At 41.5% G+C, this 19,000-nt stretch overlaps 1 protein-coding gene across 11 annotated transcripts in view; it reads right to left on the bottom strand.

The window, feature by feature from the left end:
* Window positions 1-17,510, bottom strand: part of ATRNL1 (attractin like 1) — an 853,639-nt gene extending 836,129 nt beyond the window's left edge. For 2 of the 11 annotated variants that reach the window (XM_054659931.2, XM_054659933.2), the window contains exon 1: window positions 16,395-17,267. In XM_054659931.2, the coding sequence (XP_054515906.2) occupies window positions 16,395-16,687 (293 nt within the window). In that variant the 5' untranslated portion in view covers window positions 16,688-17,267. Of the gene's footprint in view, window positions 1-13,598; window positions 13,794-16,394; window positions 17,272-17,486 lie in introns of those variants that run through there. The other 9 variants (XR_010147020.1, XM_016919435.4, XM_016919433.4 and 6 more) reach the window with 9 other exon arrangements.
* Between the last annotated feature and the right edge of the window lie 1,490 nt (window positions 17,511-19,000).

Raw genomic sequence — 19,000 nt, 5'->3', positions numbered from 1 at the left:
CCAGGGGTTGCTCGCTCTCAGCACCAAGAGGCCACTTTCTCTAGTACTTTCAGGCATGGCTCCCTCCATCTTCAAACAAGCATTAGCATGTCAAATCCAGTTTATGCTTTGAGTCTTTAGCTTCCTCTTCTGCTAGCACCCAGGGGAAATACTCTGCTTTTAAAGGGCTCATGTGATTAGAGTAAGAAAATCCAAATAATCTCCCTTTTGACAAATGACATAACATAATCATGACAGTAATACCAGGGATAAAAGTCAAAAGGGCCATCTTAAAGTTTTGCCTACCTCAGTTTATTTCTATATTTTTGGAAATTATAATATGCTTTGATAACTCAGGATGGTAAAATACTGATATAATGATGTTATGATAAAACATCATTATAAAAATTCATTTTTATACATCTAAAGTACAGATTAGTTTGATTTTATACTGACTATATAAGATACCCTAGAAATTATTTTTTAACAAGTCACAGATACCAATTTGTTTATACAATTTGGCTCTTCAGCCTAAAATTAGGTAATGGTGATGGTTGTACCACTCTCTAAATATGCTAAACATAAGTGAACTGTACATCTTTAAAAGGTGAATATGGTGAGGTGCAAATTGTAACTCAGTAAAGCTCTGTTTTTTGAAAAGTGAGCTAGGTCATGTGTGCTGAACCAAAACAAGTTGATTGCCTCCTAAAACAGAATATTTAATTGTGAGGCAATTCTGAGGAGATCTCAGACAGAAAGGAGGAAAGAGATTTTGCAAACTGGAGTAACAGCCATCCTTGACATGAAGCAGAGTCTCTGCTATGGTTTGAATGTGTCCCTCCAAAAAAGTGTTGAAAATTTAATCCCCGATACAACAGTGTGGGGATGTGGGACCTAATGAGAGGTGATTAGGCCATGAGAGCATAGCCCTCATGAATGGATTAATGCTGTTATTGCAGGAATGAGTTCCTTATAAAAGGATGATTTCACCCCCTTTTGCCCTCCTCTCTTTCTCTCTTCACCCTCTCTTTGCTCTTCTGTCATGCAATGATGCAACAAGAAAGCTCTTGCCAAATTCTGGCCCCTCAATCTTGGCCTTCCCAACAGAATCATAAGCCAATAAATTTTTATTCATTATAAATCACTAGGTCTCAAGTATTCTGTTATAGCAGCACAAAACTGAATAACACAAAAAACTGGTATTGAAGCATAGAACACTGCTTTATCAAATATCTGAAAATAGGGAAGCCACTTTGAAACTCAGCAATAAGTAGAGGCTGGGAGAGTTCAGGAAAAAAAAGGCTAGAAAAAACTTGTATTGGTATGAAAAGCACATTAAGGATGATTCTGATGAGGGCTCAGAAGAGAACTGCAGGGAAAGCCTAAAACTTCGTAGAGATTACATTAGTGCTTATGATCAGAATATTGGCAGAAATGTGGAGAGTAAAGGGAATTCTGAGGAGATCTCAGACAGAAAGGAGGAAAGAGATACTGCAAACTGGAGTAATAGCCATCCTTGACATGAAGCAGCAAATAACTTGGCTGAATTGTGCCCATATCTGAGTGCTTCATGGAAGGCAGAATTTAAGAGCAATAAGCTAGTATAAAGGGAGTTAGAAAGGAATTACTTAGTCAGAGAACAAGGGGATGGGAGTGCTTGGTAAGGCTTTCCTTTTCAATGAAAAGCAGCCCCAAATCATTTTCTAACAAGGAGCAGCCTGCAAGCTGAGAGCTTGCATGAGTGAATGCTGACATGAACTAAGGACTAGACATTTTCAAAATGGCGGCTCCATCCTCTCTTCTCTGCCAGCCATGTGTATTGTAAGGAGCAGACAAGATGATGCTGATCAACTGGGAAATCCATTTTCATAAGAAGATTATGGTGGGGCAACCAGCCTTCCCCATGCACTATGTAAACTTCATACCTGATCTAACCAATCTGTGACCCCTACAGAAATCAGACACTGCCTCCTCCAACTGGACTATAAAACTCGGCACATTTGCCACCAGCCAGTCCTTTCCGATCAGAGACCCCTCCCTTTATAAAGGAGGCTGTTTCTCTTTCTCTTATCTTCTACCTATTAAACCTCTACTCCTAAACCCCTTGTGTGTGTCCATGCCCTAAATTTTCCTGGTGCATGATGATGAACCCCAGGGTATATACCCCAGACAATGCAGCCGCTTCACTAGGATATCTGGTGGAAGAAATTTCTAAGCAAAATATTGAAAGAGCTGCGTGGCTACTTTTAACTGCATATAGTAAAGATGCGAGAAGGTAGAATGATTTAAAAACAAAACATATTATGAAAAGGGAAGCAGAAAGTAATGATTTGGAAAAGTCACAGTTTGTATAGGTAAAGAACAAAAAAGCAAAGCATGCAAGGGTGTGGCCAAGGAACCCTTGCATAAGGGGATTAGCATGGATAAAAGGAAGTCAAGTGCTATTCATCAAGATAGAAAGAGATCTTGAAGGCATTTCAGAGGTCTTCTGGGCTGCCCCTCCCATCTAGGATCCTGAGATCACAGTTTCCAGAAAGGCATCTATGGGACCTCAGCATTCACTGCCCTGTGCTGCCTCAAGTATCTGCTCCCTGCATTCTGGCACAGCTTCCCTTAGCCTCCCCAGTCACTGTTCAAGCAAACCAGGGTGTGTCTCTGGCTGCAGCTCTGGAAAGTATAGGAAATAAACCTTGGTGGTATCCATCCATGTGGTGCCAATTCTGCAGGTGCACAGACTGCACAAGTTGTGGAGATGCGGCTACCTCAATGTAGATCTGAAAGGATGCTACAGCAGCAGACTCATCATAAAGTACTTGCTAGAGCAATGCCTAATAGGGCCATGGGAGCAGGGCTGCCTCTGAGACCTCAGAACTAACAGAGTCACCCATGTGCAGCCTCAGACTATAAGAGCAGCAGGCATGAGCCTCCAACCCATGAGAGCTGCTATGTAGGCTCAGCCCAGCAAAGCCTAAGGGCTGGGCTGCCTGAGGTCTTGGGAGCCCAATCCTCATCCAAGTATGCTCAGAAGGTGAAACATAAAGTCGAAAAAGATTATTCTCTAGCTTTCAGATTTAACATTGTTTGTTCTGTTGGGTTCTGGACTTATTTGGGGCCTGTTACCCCTTTTTTTTCTTTTGGAACAGGAATGTAGATCCTATACCTGTCTCACCATTGCACTTTGGAAGTAAACAACTTGTTTTGATTTCACAGGCTCACAGCTGGAAGGGAATTTGCCCCAGGATGAATTGTGCCTTGAGTCTCACCTATATCTGATTTAGAAGAGACCCTAGACTTTGGACTTTTGAGTTGGTGCTGGACTGAGTGAAGGCTCTGGATTAGTGTTGAGAGGTGGGGCATAATGGGAGGTGATTAAACCATGAGGGCATTAACGCTGTTACCTCAGGAGTGAGTTCATTATCAGGGGAATGGGTTCCTTATAAAAGGATGAGATTTGAATGCTTTTGCCTTCCCCTTGACCCTCTATTTACCCTCTGCCACAGGATGATGCAGCAAGAAAGCCCTTACAAGATGTCAGCCTCTTGATCTTAGACTTCCCAGCCTCCAGAATCATGAGCCAATATATCTCTATTCATTATAAATTACCAAGTGTATTAGTCCATTTTCACACTGCTGAAAAAGACACACCCAAAACTGGGAAGAAAAGGAGATTTAACCAGACTTACAGTTCCACATGGCTGGGGAGGCCTCAGAATCATGGTGGGAGGTGAAAGGCACTTCTTACGTGGCAGTGGCAAGAGAAAAATGAGGAAGAAGCAAAAGCAGAAACCCCTGATAAACCCAGCAGATATTGTTGAGACTTACTCACTATCACGAGAATAGCACGGGAAAGACTGGCCCCTATGATTCAATTACCTCCCGCTGGGTAATTCCTTTACATAACACATCAAAAAATTCTAGGAGATACAATTCAAACTGAGGCTTGAATGGGAACACAGCCAAACCATATCATTCTGCCCCTGGCCCCTCCAAATCTCATGTCCTCACATTTCAAAACAAATGATGCTTTCCCAACAGTCCCCCAAAGTCTTAACTCATTTCAGCACCCCCAAGGTCTCATCTGAGACAAGGCAAGTTTTTTCCATTTATGAGCCTGTAAAATCAAAAGCAAGCTAGTTACTTCCTAGATACAATGGGAGTATAGGTATTGGATAAATACAGCCATTCCAAATGGGAGAAATTGGCCAAAACAAAGGGGTTACAGGGCCTATGCAAGTCCGAAATCCAACAGGGTAGTCAAATTTTAAAGGTCCAAAATGATCTCCTTTGACTCCAGGTCTCACATCTAGGTCATGCTGATGCAAGAGGTGGGTTCCCATGGTCTTGGGCAGCTCCGACCCTGTGGCTTTGCAGAGTGCAGCCTCATCCTGGCTGCTTTCATGGGCTGTCGTTGAACATCTGCGGCTTTTCCAGGCACATGGTGCAAGGTGTAGGAGCATCTACTGTTCTGGGGTCTGCAGGACAGTGGCCCTCTTCTCACAGCTCCACTAGGCAATGTTCCAGTAGGGACTCTGTGTGGGGGCTCCAACCCCCCTTTTCCCTTCCACACTGACATACAAAGGTTCTCCATGAGAGTCCCACCCCTGCAGCAAACTTCTGCCTGGACATCCAGGCGTTTCCATAAATCTTCTAAAATGCAGACAGAGGTTCCCAAACCTCGATTCTTGACTCCTGTGCACCCGCAGGTTCAACACCACATGGAAGCTGCCAAGGCTTGGAGCTTGCACCCTCTGAAGCCACAGCCTGAGCTGCACCTTGGCCCCTTTTAGTCATAACTAGAGCAGCTGGGACAAGGGACACCAAGTCCCTAGGCTGCATACAGCACAGGAACCCTGGGCCTGGCCCACAAAACCATTTTTTCCTCCTATGCCTCCAGGCCTGTGATGAGAGGGGCTGCCCCAAAGATCTCTGACATGGCCTGGGGACATTTTCCCCATTGTCTTGGGAATTAACATTTGGCTTCTCCTTACTCATGCAAATTTCTGCAGCTGGCTTAAATTTCTCCTCAGAAAATGGGATTTTCTTTTCTATCATTGTCAGGCTGTACATTTCCCAAATTTTTATGCTCTGTTTCCCTTTGAGAATGGAATGCCTTTAACAGCACCCAAGTCACATCTTGAATGCTTTGCTGCTTAGAAATGTCTTCTGCCAGATACCTTAAATCATCTCGCTGAAGTTCAAAGTTCCACAAATCTCTAGGCAGGGGAAAAATGAAAGAAATTGAAGAAGACACCAAAAAAAATGGAAAGATATTTCATGCTCATGGATTGGAAGAATCAATATTGTTAAAATGTCCATACTATCCAAAACAATCTACAGATTCAAGGCAATCCCTATCAAAATGCCAATGACATTTTTCACAAAAATAGAAAAAAAATCATAAAATGTATGCAGAGCCAAAAAGACCCAGAATAGCCAAAGCCATTCTGAGCAAAAAGAGCAATACTGGAAGCATCATATTACCTGACTTTAAGTTATACCACAGAGCTATAGTAACCAAAGCAGCATGGTACTGGCATTAAAAAAAAGAGGAAAAAAAAAGGACACATAGAGCAATTACAGAATAGGGAACCCAGAATAAATCCATACTTACAGTGAACTCATTTTTGACAAAGGTGTCAAGCACATACACTGGGGAAGTAACAGTCTCCTCAATAAATTGTGCTGGGAATACTGGATATCCATATGAAGAATAATGAAGCTGGACCCCTATCTCTCACCATATACAACAATCAAATGAAAATGGATTAAAGACTTAGAAATCTAAGACCTCAAACTATGAAACTACTACAACATTCGGAAAACTCTCCAGGACACCTGGAGACTAGGCAAAGATTTCTTGAGTAATACCCCACAAGCACAGGCAACCAAAGCAAAAATGGATAAATGGGATCATATCGAGTTAAAAAGTTTCTGCACAGCAAAGGAAACAATCAACAACATGAAGAGACGATCCACAGAATGGAAGAAAATATTTGCAAACTATCATTCTGACAAGGGATTAATAACCAGAATATATAATAAGCTCAAACAACACTGTAAGAAAAAAAATCTAATAATCCAATTCAAAAATATGCAAAAGATCTGAATAGACATTTCTCAAAAGAAGACATACCAATGTCAAAAGGTAAATTAAAAGATGCTCAACATCACTGATCATCAGAGAAATGAAAATCAAAACTACAATGTGATATTATCTCACTCCAGTTAAATAGCTCATATCCAAAAGGCAGACAGAAACAAATGCTGGCAAGGATATAGAGAAAAGGGAACCCTCTTACATTGTTGGTGGGAAGGTAAATTAGTGTAACTACTATGGAGAACAGTTTGCAGGTTCCTCAAAAAATTAAAAATAGAGCTACCATATGATTCAGCAATCCCACTGCTAGGTATATACCTAAAAGAAAGGAAATCAGTATATTGAAGAGACAGCTGTACTTCAATGTTTGCTGCAGCTCTATTCACAACAGCCAAAATCTGGAAGCAACCGAAATGTCTATCAAGAAATGAATGGATAAATAAACTGTGGTACATATACAAAAGGGAGTACTATTCAGCCATAAAAAAGAATGATATCCTGTCATTCACAACAACAGGGATGGAACTGGATGTCATTACATTACATGAAATAAGCCAGGCACAGAAAGACAAACATTGCATTTTCTCAGTTATTTCTGGGAGCTAAAAATTAAAATAGTTGAATTCATGGAGATAGAGTAGAATGATGGTTACCTGAGGCTGGGAAAGGTATTGGGGTGGGGGAAATGGGGATGGTTAATGGGTAGAAAGTATAATTAGTATGAATTGTTTATAACACAAAGAAAGGATAAATGCTTGAGGTAATGAATACCCTATTTACCCTGATGTGGTTATTAGGCATTGTATACCTGTATCAAAATATCTCATTTATCCCATAAATATATACACCTATAACATAACCACAAAAATAAAAAATAAAGAGATATGGGCGAGGAAATATCACCAAAGAAAGATTTCCCTGATTATTTTTTTAAAGTCTACAAACTGGAAATTGAAATTAAAAGAAATACTACCAACTACAATAGCCTTAAAGAACATAAAATATTTTGGTATAAAATCGAAAAATATGGCCGGGCGCAGTGGCTCACATCTGTAATCCCAGCACTTTGGGAGGCTGAGGCAGGCAGATTGCCTGAGGTAAGAAGTTCGAGACCAGCCTTGCCAACATGGCGAAACCCCATCTCTACAAAAAATACAAAAAATCAGCCAGGCGTGATGATGGGCGCCCGTAATCCCAGCTACTCAGGAGGCTAAGGCACGAGAATCGCATGAACCCAGGAAGCAGGGGTTGCACTGAGCCGAGATCATGCCATTGCACTCCAGCCTGAGTGACAGAGCACGACTCCATCTCAAAAAAAAAAAACACTAAAAATATATACACAGAATCTGTATCTGATAACTACAAAAAACTGTTGTAAAAAATCAATGAAAACCCAAACAGATGAAAAAAAATACTGCAATGAAGAACGAGATAATTCAATATTGTTTACATATCAATTCTCCTCAGAATGATTTACTAATACTAAGTCAACACAATCTCAATAAAAATCCCAGCAAGACTTTTTTAATTGACAAACAGTTCTAAAATGTATATGAAAAACAAAATGAACCCAGTAAATTTTCAAAAATAAAAATAAAGTTGGGGGAATCTCATTATCTAACTTCAAGATTTACTGTAAAAATATACTAATCCTAGCATTTTGGGAGGCCGAGGTGGGTGGATCACCTGAGGTCAGAAGTTAGAGACCACCAGCCTGGCCAACATGGCAAAACCTCATCTCTACCAAAAATACAAAAATTAGCCAGGTGTGCTGGCACGCGCTCGTAATCCCAGCTGCTCAAGAGGCTGAGGCAGGAGAACCGCTTGAACCTGATGAGCAGAGATTTCAGTGAGCCGATACCGTGCCACTGTACTCCAGCCTGGGCAACAGAGTGAGACTCCATTTCAAATATATGTATGTATATATATACACATATATATACATTAATAAAGTACATACATACATTAATAAAGTAAGTGAGGAATTTGCAAAAGGATAGAGATATGGATCAATGGAACAGAAAAGAGTCAAAAAATAAATATACATAAAGACGTCCAATTAACTTTCAATAAAGGTACAAAGACATTAATGAAAAAAGGATAGTCTTTTCAACAAATGGTCATTGGATAATGATAAAGGCTCAGTTTATCAGGAGGACATAATCCAAAATTTTATGCACCTAATAACATAGTTTCAAAATACATGAAGGATAAACAGATAAGACTGCAGGGACAAACAGGTAAATACAAAATTATAACTGAAGATACCCTTCTCTCAATAAGTGGTAAAAACAGACAGAAAATCAGAATGGTTGTAGAAGACTTGAACAAGACTATTAACCAAGTTGACCTAACTGAAATGTATACAACACTCCACCCATCAATAGAAGAATACGCATTATTTTCACACGCCCAAAAAAATACTTACCAAGATAGACAATATTCTGGCCAATAAATTTTAAAGGATTCTAGTCATATAGCCTTCTGTATATTAAATAAGTTGAATTTATATTAATAAAAGTTGAATTTGGAGTTGAAGAAAACTTCAGGCCTAGAGGGTGTCAATGGTGAATTCCACCAAACACTAATGAAGAAATAATGCCAATTCCCTAAAAACTCTTTCAGCAAATGATCAGGAGAGTCCCATGGTGCTTATTATATGAGGCCAGCATTATCTTGTCACCGAAACTAGTCATATATTATAAGAAAAGTGCAGACTAATATCTCTCATGAACACAGATACAAAAATTCTAAATAAAACTTTAACAACCAAATCCAACCTAAAATAAAAAGGAAAGCATATCGTGTCAGAGGAAGTTTATCTTAGGAATGTAAGGTTGGTTTAACATTCAAAAATTATGTACATAATTCACCATGTTAACAAACTTGAAAAAATCATATGATTATCTCAATGGGCACAGAAAATGCATTTAATACAATCCAGTTTCCATCACTGGTAAAAACTCTTGGCAAACTAGGAATAGAAGGGAACTTTCTCAGTGTGATAAAAGGCATCTAAAAAAAACTTACAGATAACATCATACTTCATGGTTAAAGATCAAATATCTCCCCCTAAATCTTAAGTAAGATTGACCACTCCCATCACCTCTATTCATTACTGTAATAGAGGTTCTGGCCAGTGAAATAAGGCAAGAAAAAAAAAGGCATCTAGATTGTAAAGAAAGAAGTAAATATATCTTTGTCTGTAAACAATATAATCATCTAAGTAGAAAACCATAAGGAATCTGCAAAAATCTACTACAAGTAATAAGTAAGTTTGGCAAGATTGCAAGATAAAAAATCAAACATACAAAAATCAGTTGTGTTTCAGTATAATAGCAACAATCAAAAGTGAAAGTTTAAAAAATGCCATTTACAATAGCATCCAAAAATATTAACTACTTAGGGAAAAATCTGACAAAAGAGGTGCAAGATCTATTGACTAGAAATTTAAAAACACTGCTGACAGATTAAACAACTAAATAAATAAACAGATATACCATGTAGGAAACTCAAAATTGACAAGGTATTCATTTTCCCCAAAATTGATCTATAGACTCAACATAATTACAAACAAAATCCTAGTAGGCTTTTTATAGAAACTGACAAGCTGATTCTAAAATTCATATGGAAATACAAAGGACTCAGAGTAGCCAAAATAATTGGAAAAGAACAAAACTGAAAAACACTCCCAGAATTCAAGACTTACAAAGAAACAATAATCAAGACATTGTTGTACTGACATACAAATAGACAAAGAGATCAAGAAACAAAGCAGAGTCCAGAAATAGAAACACAAATATATGAATGGTTTCAACAAAGGTACAAAGCTACTTTAACAGAGAAAGAATACTCTTCTCAACAAATAGTGCTAAAACAAATACCTATATGCCAAAAAACTGAATTTAGATCCATACCACTCCCCATATATAGAAATTAACTTAAAATGGACCATAAATATAAATGTAAAATCTAAAATTACAAAACTTCTAGAGAAAAAAAAATGAAGAAAATCTTCATCAACTTGGTTTAGGCAGTTTTCTTTTTTTATTATTATTATTTTTTAAAGACATGGTCTTGCTGTGTTGCCCAGGATGGAGTACAGTGACACAATCACAGCTCAGCTCACTGCAGCCTCCAATTCCTGTGTTAAAGTGATCCTCCCATCTCAGCCTTCCAAGTAGATGGGCTAAATGCGCACACCGCCACGACCAGCTAATTTTTCAAATGTTTTTGTATAGGCACGGTCTTGCCTTGTTTCCCAGGCTGCACTCAAACTCCTAGACTCAAGTGATCCTCCTGTCTCAGGCTCCCAAAGCGCTGGGATTACACACATGAGCCACAGTACCCAGCCTAGGCAAACTTTTCTTAGGCACAACATGAAAAGCATAAAAGAAAAAAATGATAAACTGGAATTAATCAATTTAAAACTTAGATTCTTTGAAAAATACTGTCAAGAGATTTCATTCTCTTTGCATTGTGTTTTCATAGACAAGCCCCAGACTGGTAGAAAATATATGCAAATGATATACCTCATAAGAAGCTAGTAATCCAGAAAATGTAAAGAACTCACAAAAATCCGTAAGAAAATTTTTTTAACATGCAAAAGGTTTGAATAAATGCCTATTACAGAAGATATACAGATGGCAAGTAAGCACATGAGAAGATACTCAATATCATTAGTAATTCGGGAAATGCAAATTAAAACCCAATAATATACCATTCACTTATTAGAATCACAAAAATTTAAAAGACTAACCATACCAAGTATTGGTATGGATGTGAAATTAACTAGATAGAACACTGACTCACTGCTGGTGGGAACATAAATGATACAACTACTTTGGAAAACAGTTTGTCAGTTTCTTTAACAGTTACACATATATCTACCCATATGATCCAGCCATTCTCAGGTTATTTCCCCAAGAGAAAGGAAAGCATATGACCATACAAAGATAAAAAGGCTTCCACATGAAACTTCATAGCAGCTTTATAAGGAACAGCCAAAAATTTGAAACAATCCAAATGTCCATCAGCAGTTGAATGGATAAACAAATTATGGTGTATCCAGACACTGGAACACTATTCGGCAGTAGAATAAACTACTAACACACCATGAATGAATCTCAAAATAAACATGCTGTGTGAAAGAAGCCAGACAAAAAAGAAGTATATAATGTATGATTCTATGTACAAAAAGTTCTAGAAAATACCAACAAATCTATAGTGAGAGAAAGCAGATCAATAGTTGCCCTGGGACAGGAATTGGCAACTAGAAAAGGGAGGGTTTACAAAGGAAACACATGGAAACTTTCTAGCGTGATCGGTATTTTTATGATTTTGATTGTGGTGACAGTTTCAGATGCAAATACATATGACAAAACTTATCAAATTGCATAATTTAAATAAATAAATTGTACATTTTAAATTGTGCTGTATGACAATTATACCTCAATCTCTTAAAAATTTTGTTTAAATAACTATCAAAATTATAATTAAACACCTCATTTTTGACAATACTAAGAAGGAAAAATAGTGCTATTAGGGCAGTATATAAGGGGTAACCTAGTGTGAAGAGTCAGACAAGCCTCCTTTAGAAACTAGTATTTAAGTGGCCAGGCGCAGTGGCTCATGCCTGTAATCCCAGCACTTTAGGAGGCCGAGGCGGGTGGATCACGAGGTCAGGAGATCGAGACCATCCTGGCTAACACGGTGATACCCCGTCTCTACTAAACAAAAAATTAGCCGGGCGTAGTGGCGGGCGCCTGTAGTCCCAGCTACTCGGGAGGCTGAGGCAGGAGAATGGCGTGAACCCAGGAAGCGGAGCTTGCAGTGAGCCGAGATTGCGCCACTGCACTCCAGCCTGGGTGACAGAGCCAGACTCGGTCTCAAAAAAAAAAAAAAAAAACACTAGTATTTAAGCTAAGATTAGAAGGATGATCAGTAATCATCCAAGCAAAGACCAGAGAGGAAAGAGTTCACAGAAGTAACTGTGTATAAAATGCACTAAGGCCAAAAGGAATGTGACACTTTCAAGGAACTTCAAGAGGCCAGTCAGGGCAGAGGAAAGGAGGCCTGAGTCTAACCAGCTAAAGGAGCCAAATCATGCAGACACGTGTTCTTGAAAACCATGCTACTATGCTACTACAAGTAACTTACCTTATCAATTTAGAATCTAAGAAACACTCAATTTAAATTATTTTAAATTCCTACTGTGTGATTATACACTTTAATAATGTAAAAATAATCCATGGATATAAATTATCCATTAAAATAAAACTTTGAAATAAAGAAGTCTTAGGGACAGGGAACATTCAGTTTAAGTTTATAATTACTGTCAGTTTCCTTACAAGTAAAAAGGATTCCAAATATATATGTATTTACATATGCATATGTATATTTGTTTTTTGTTGTTGTTGTTGATTTTTGTTTTGTTTTGAGACGGAGTCTCGCTGTGTTGCCCAGGCTGGAGTGCAGTTGCGCGACCTATGCTCACTGCAACCTCCGCCTCCTGGGTTCAAGTGATTCTCCTGCCTCCGCCTCCTGAGTAACTGGGACTACAGGCGCGTGCCATCACACCCGGCTAATTTTTGTATTTTTAGTAGAGACGGGGTTTCACTGTGTTAGCTAGGATGGTCTCGATCTCCTGACCTCATGATCCGCCCGCCTCGGTCTCCCAAAGCGTTGGGATTACAGGCGTGAGACACCAAGCCAGGCAATATGCATATATTTTTAACAGCTTAGGGGAAGAGTTTACACACTTTATTCTGCCCGTTTTTGTTTATAATAACAACCTAATTCCTGACATTATATCATTACATCTTCATTTTGCTGTCACTACAAATAGAATGCTTCATATATGTATATATAAATTTTTAAGAAGAGTCTCGCTCTGATACCCAGGCTGGAGCGCAGTGGCGTGATTACAGCTCACTGCAGCCTCAACCTCCTGAGCTCAAGTAATCCTTCCGCCTCACTCTCTCTTGTAGCTGTGACCACAGGTGTGTGCCACCATGCCCAGCTACTTTAAAAATATTTTTTGTAGAGATGAGGTCTCACTATCTTGCCCAGACTGGTCTCAAACTTCTGGGCTCAAGGGATCCTTCCACCTCGGCCTCCCCAAGTGCTGGGATTACAGGCCTGAGCCACGGCACCCAGCATACTTCCATTTTAAATGCGTGAAATGAAGTATCCAAATTTGACTAACCTAAGAGGGGTAAAAATATACCCCTTTATATTTGACTAATATAAAGAGCAATACTCTTTATATTTATATAAATTTATATAAATCTCTACTCTACAAAATTAATTCTCAAGGGCTCCCTTCTAAAAGAGAACGTCATTCAAATAGATTATAGCAGAATATTTTCTTGCTTAACATTACACTGAACTATTCAACTAAATATAACTTGAATTAGAGTCTGTATCTTTGATTATTATATTTCAAATATATTTTCCTATTCTCAATCCCAAATCCTTTAGTCTAGCTTTGGGTGAAAAATCAATGTTCCTTTTGTTTTACCTGTGTAAGGAAGGAATGGCTTGTTATTCTGAGTGCTTTATTCTTTTCAAATGGAAACAGAAGACTGGAATCAATGCTAAGAGAACTGAAGTACCACTTTTGATACTATATTTGCTTCTGCATTTCTTCCCCCAACTATCAATCTTCTATCCTCAAGAAGCATTTGAAGAACATTTTTATTCCCTGGCGAAATCCCTATAGTAGAAAAAAAGCTAAGTTACCATGGAGCCAACCAATTAATTTTGACACCTGCTTACCAAGATTGATCAATCATTTTTAATGTCTGTTTGTAAGGTTGCTATCCTTCAGTTTAGAAAAAGATTTTCAAGATAGTTAGTGAAGTGAGATTTTCTAGTTAAAGCCTTTCCCACTGTGTTATTACTTCAAATGCCAGGTAAAACAAGCTACTATCTTCAAATAAACCTTTCATAGCTTTATTTGCATGTACTTTACCAAGAAGAATTCTTTTCTACTATACATAATCCTTCTCTTTAACATTAAATACCAATGTGTTCTTTATCCCCAAGAGTATACATAATAAAAACACAGATCGTCACACCAGTTATATTTACTCTAATTAATAGCTTGTATTCCACAGAGAAATGCAAAAGCATTTACCCAATAGAGTACAATGAGTCCTAGGAAATAATAGCTTCCAAGGAAATGATGAATACTCAGTGATTAGCTCAGGATTTATTGTTATTTAACAATATCTACATCAAATATCTATTCTTCTTCTACTCACTAATGTATTTTGTTTATGAACACCACCTCTCAATGTTATTTAAGCTAGTTTTAACTTGATCTGTGATCTTTTTAACTGGGACAACATCTGCTAGTGAGGTCACAGGCTGCTGATCCAGCTGATTAACAAGTTCCGCTACTTTAAAATGAAGCTTCTCAGGACTGCAGCAAATTTTGTCCTCTTTAGACAAACGGAGCAAACCCACCCACACAAAAGCCAATATCCCTACATACAAATCAGGCACTCTCCCTATTTATGTAAAAAAATGTAAAAAATGGATGAGGCTTTTTCACTGCTGACTACCAGTTTATATGTTCAAAATTCTCTCTTGCTAGGTAAAGACGCTGAATTCTACTGTCATAGCAAACGTTTAAGAACACAAGCAAAAAAAAGCAACTAACAAGCAGAATTCATTAAGATCTCTTTCCTCATCTTGAAACACTTTTTAAACTTTTAATCAGCATCTCTCCTAATTTTTTTAAAAAGTATTTTTAAAACTACATTACTATACTTTAACTTTAAAGTATAAACCCTAGAAAAATTTCAACCTATTGCATAAGTTTCATAAAACTTCACTTTAAGATTTCACTTCCAAAACCTACTAGTTAATTTAAATCATAGACTCTACCGAAAATTTTAAAGTGCCATTTAAAAAATATACATTTTTACATTGAGTTTTAAGGGACACTTATTTTAATCAGTAATAGTAAGGTTTTTTTTTTTAAAAAGGAAAGTATGCTGTGTTTAAAATTCCAGGAAATTGTCCTAGAATACATTAATAAGGTGAACCAGTCTTACCTTTGCCTTAGAGCCCAAGAGAAATTTCACCTAGATTTTGGCTATCATCCTAACAATATCAGTAATCTACAATATTCAAGAGCCACAAACCAGCCAGCAAACTTCATATTAAATATCTAGAAGACTAAGAAGCTGACTTTCTTAATGACTGTTACCTGCATGTTGTTAGAAGCCTGCCCCAATGTTAACTGACTTTTGCTACTCCCCTACACTGTGACCCATTGCTTTTTATATCAGGCAAGAATGTAATAAACACCAACCAGTACGAAGAAAGTATCTTCACCTTAGCAAGCAAACTTCTTAGGCTCCTTGAGCTTCAGACAAGCCAAAGCGATGTTCCCGCACAAAAGCTGATAGTGAATTAACTGATCAGAAAAAAATCCATTATCCTCACCACATAAAAACGTCCTTCTATCTAACCTAAAGTCACCTTTGTATTTCTCAATTCAAGATTGTCCTAGCAAATACAACACAGCAAATTCGTTAAAAGTACACATTCTGGAGTGTGTACTGGCTCCAGAATGTGCCAGCTGATTTGGAATCATAACTCGGCCCTTACTACTGTGTAATCCTGGCCAAGTTACTTCAATGTATCGCCTCGATTTCTCTCCGTAAATCCAGCATAATAATTCTAGCAACTCATAGAGTTGTTGTAGGGAATAAATGAGAAAATCGACATAAAGCGCTTAGAAGAGTGTTTGGCACTTAGCAAGTCCATCATAAACTCTACTTATTAAGATCACTATGATGACTAAATAAATGTTAGAAGGGGTCACCTCTAGAGAGAAGAGGATGGGGAAAGAGAGAGGTACTGGTAGATCATAACTGAACCTTTACACTTCCGTGAATTTTTCACAATGCGCATGTATTTCATAAGTAACTTGGACAATTTCTGATTTTAAAATATTATCCCAAGAAAATGGTGCTGGGCATCATAACTGATTGTGAAAATGTTCGTGCTGAGCAGCGGATCAGAAGTCGCTGCGGACATCTGGAACGCTCGAGAAATGCCTAGCTCCCCGTTGGTCAGGGCTCCGCGCGGGCCCGAGCTCTCCCGGGGCGCCCCGGGGCTGGAGGGGGCGCGGCGCGGGCCCCACTCTCGCCCGCTCCCGCCGCGCGCTGAGGTTCACTCACGGCCGGGGGATCAGAGGCAGCGACGGGGGCGGGGGCGGGGGAGGCCGCGAGGGGGGCGGGGAAGGCCGCGACGGGAGCGAGGCAGGGCTGGAGGTTCGGGGTCCGGCGAAGGCACTTACTTGAACCTGCCCTGGCAGTGCTGGCACTGGTCCCCCACCCAGCCCGGGTCGCAGAGGCAGGTGGAGTTGACACAGCGGCCCGAGAAGCAGGAGCCGGTCCTCTCGCACGGCTTGGACTGGGACACCTGGGCGTAGAGCGCCAGGTAGAGGAAGCCATAGCACAGCAGCCAGCTGTTCCCGTCCAGCAGCCAGGAGGAGGCGCCCCCGCCGCCGCCGCCCGCCGGCCGAGCCCTCCACAGCCCCCGGGCCGCCGGCTGCGGGGTACCAGTGCGGGCCCGGCCCCCAGTCTCCATCTTCCCCGGCGCCCCTGCCCGGCGAGACTGCGCTCGCGGGCGCCGACAGGGATGCTGTTGAAGGGAATTCCGGCCGCAGAAAACCTCTCCGCCGCCGCTTCTCCTCCTCCTCACCGGCGCCCGTCCCAGTCCCGCTCCCCGGTCAGGAGGGACAGATCCCAACCGCCGTCGCCTCCGCTCGGCTGCCTCCAGTCGCACTCGGGCATCGCCACCCAGTCTCCTGACCTTGTCCTTAGCGGGCCGACCCCACAGCCGCGGCGTCCGGGACCCGGCCGGAGGCGGGGAGCGGGAGGCGCAGACTGCGCCCGGCGCTCCTGAGGGGACCTGACCGGGAGGAGGAGGGGATCCCGCGCGCAGCCCCGCCTCGCCCGCGGCCCGCGCCAACTGCCTCGGCTCCGAGCGCCGCGCGCCCGGGAGGGCGGGGGCCGAGCGGGCGCCCCGAAGTGGGCGCGCCCAACGTGGAAGGGGGCGATCAAGGAGGCGGCGGTCAGCCCCGCCTCGCCCGCCCGGCGGGCAAGGGCGCCCCGGCAGCCATTCTGTCTCCGGTGCCTCGAGCCGGCCGCAGCGGCAGCGCCGGGAGCCCACGATGCGTGGGGCCGCCCCCCGCCCTCGCGCGCGCCTACACTCCTCCCCACAGGCCCGGCGCCTTGGTCTCGCCCCGCCCCTGACAGGGACCGGGGACTCCCTCCCGCGCGCGCCCACCCCGCCTGGCCCGCGCGCTGACTGGAGACAGGCCCCCCAGGTGTGGCCCGCGTGCCCGTCCCCCCGGCCCGTGCGGGCACCCCGGCCCCATCCGCACCCCGCGCCCCGGGAGCCCCACGAATGAGAGATCGACACAGGCTTCGCAGCTTCAGCAGAAAAGAAGTCCTTCCCGTCCGCCGTCTGCAGCTGCAAAAGTGCAGCGCTTTTTCCCTAGCGCTTCCCCCTTCCTCCGCCCCATCCTCCTGCCTATTTCTTCTTTTTCTCTTAAGAGAGAAAAACTCGAACAACACACAAAGAGCTGAGCATGTGCAGCAGGCAAAAGCCTTAAAGGCACCGCAGTCCGACCACGTTGTGGGGTCAGCGAGGGCTGGGAGGGGCGGGGATTGGGGACTGCGAGAGGCGCGAGGCGGTCTCCGCGGAGGGACCTCCGAGGGGGAGCCATTGCTGCCTCGGAAATAACGAAGCCCCCGCCCCCAACAAAGAACTGGGAGGCTCCGAGCCCCGCGCTCTCCACCCCTTACAGACGCTGTCTCGAAACCCCACGTCTCTCCTTTTCTGCCTGTCAGTGCTCCCTCCTCCATCTGGGACGATATTCTGCCTTGAAAAATATTGCAGCATCGGGGCTTTTTTTCAGAAGAGCAGAAGTGATGCCCACAAAAGGGCCGTTTTCCTTCCTCAGCAGCACTTTTTCTTCTTCAGATGACTTTCCAAGATTGGCTGGCATATTCTGAGATTTTTGTTTTGTACTTTGGTGCCTTCTCTAAACAGTTGCCTTTTTATTTGACCCCCTTGAGAAAGGAAGCCAAACACACATTGCAGCCATATATCCTCGAGTTACAGCAATGTTGCTGGAGTCCCACCAAAGAACAGGCAGTATGAAAAAGAATTCAAAATCCACCAAAGGCATTTCTCACAGAAAAAAAAAAAGAAGAAGAAAGAAAAGTTTGTTGTAACTACACAGTCAAAATATTATTGTTAGGATTCAACTCGTGTTTATTTCGCGTCAGTTCTTTTCATGTCTCTTATCCCCACTTGCAGATGAAATCCTCCATTAACCCCATTTTGCAGATGAGAAAGAGCAACTCAGAAAGGTTGAAATATTGGCCAATGGCAGGTTAGGAGTAATGAACTGAGCTTTAGACACGAGGCCTCTGACTGCTGTGCTTTTTTCACTGCTTCTATTAGCAGATGCTTTGTTCTTCCTTCGGTGAATAAAATATACGTGTTGGCTTGGTTTACAAATACCTCAGCAGTGACTTAAGGAGGAAAAAATAAAAACAAAGATCCAGAAGGAGTTGGCTCCTTCGCAAGGAAAAGAGCAAAAGGAAAACCACGATTCTCGTTGGCATACAGAACAAATCATAATTTCCATAATTTCAGGGTTTTACCAGTATCAAAAATGTCCTTATCAAACCTAGAATTAGGATGCCCTCTTCTTCCCTTAACATCTTTTCCACATCAGGCTGCCCCTTAGAGACTTCTTGAAATGAGTGAAGAAGCAGAGGAGAGAACACTGCAGACACCAGTTAAAAGGAAGATCCTGTTCTGGATCACATCTTTTCATTTCAATGACTGTGAAATCCAGAAGAATTCTTTCTAGTGTCAGCCATC

This window comes from Pan troglodytes, chromosome 8 (assembly GCF_028858775.2).
Source record: "Pan troglodytes isolate AG18354 chromosome 8, NHGRI_mPanTro3-v2.0_pri, whole genome shotgun sequence".
In the NCBI taxonomy this organism is placed as follows: Eukaryota; Metazoa; Chordata; class Mammalia; order Primates; family Hominidae; genus Pan; species Pan troglodytes.
Note: the sequence above shows the minus strand (reverse complement) of the source record. Positions and strands in the feature narration are given on the sequence as shown.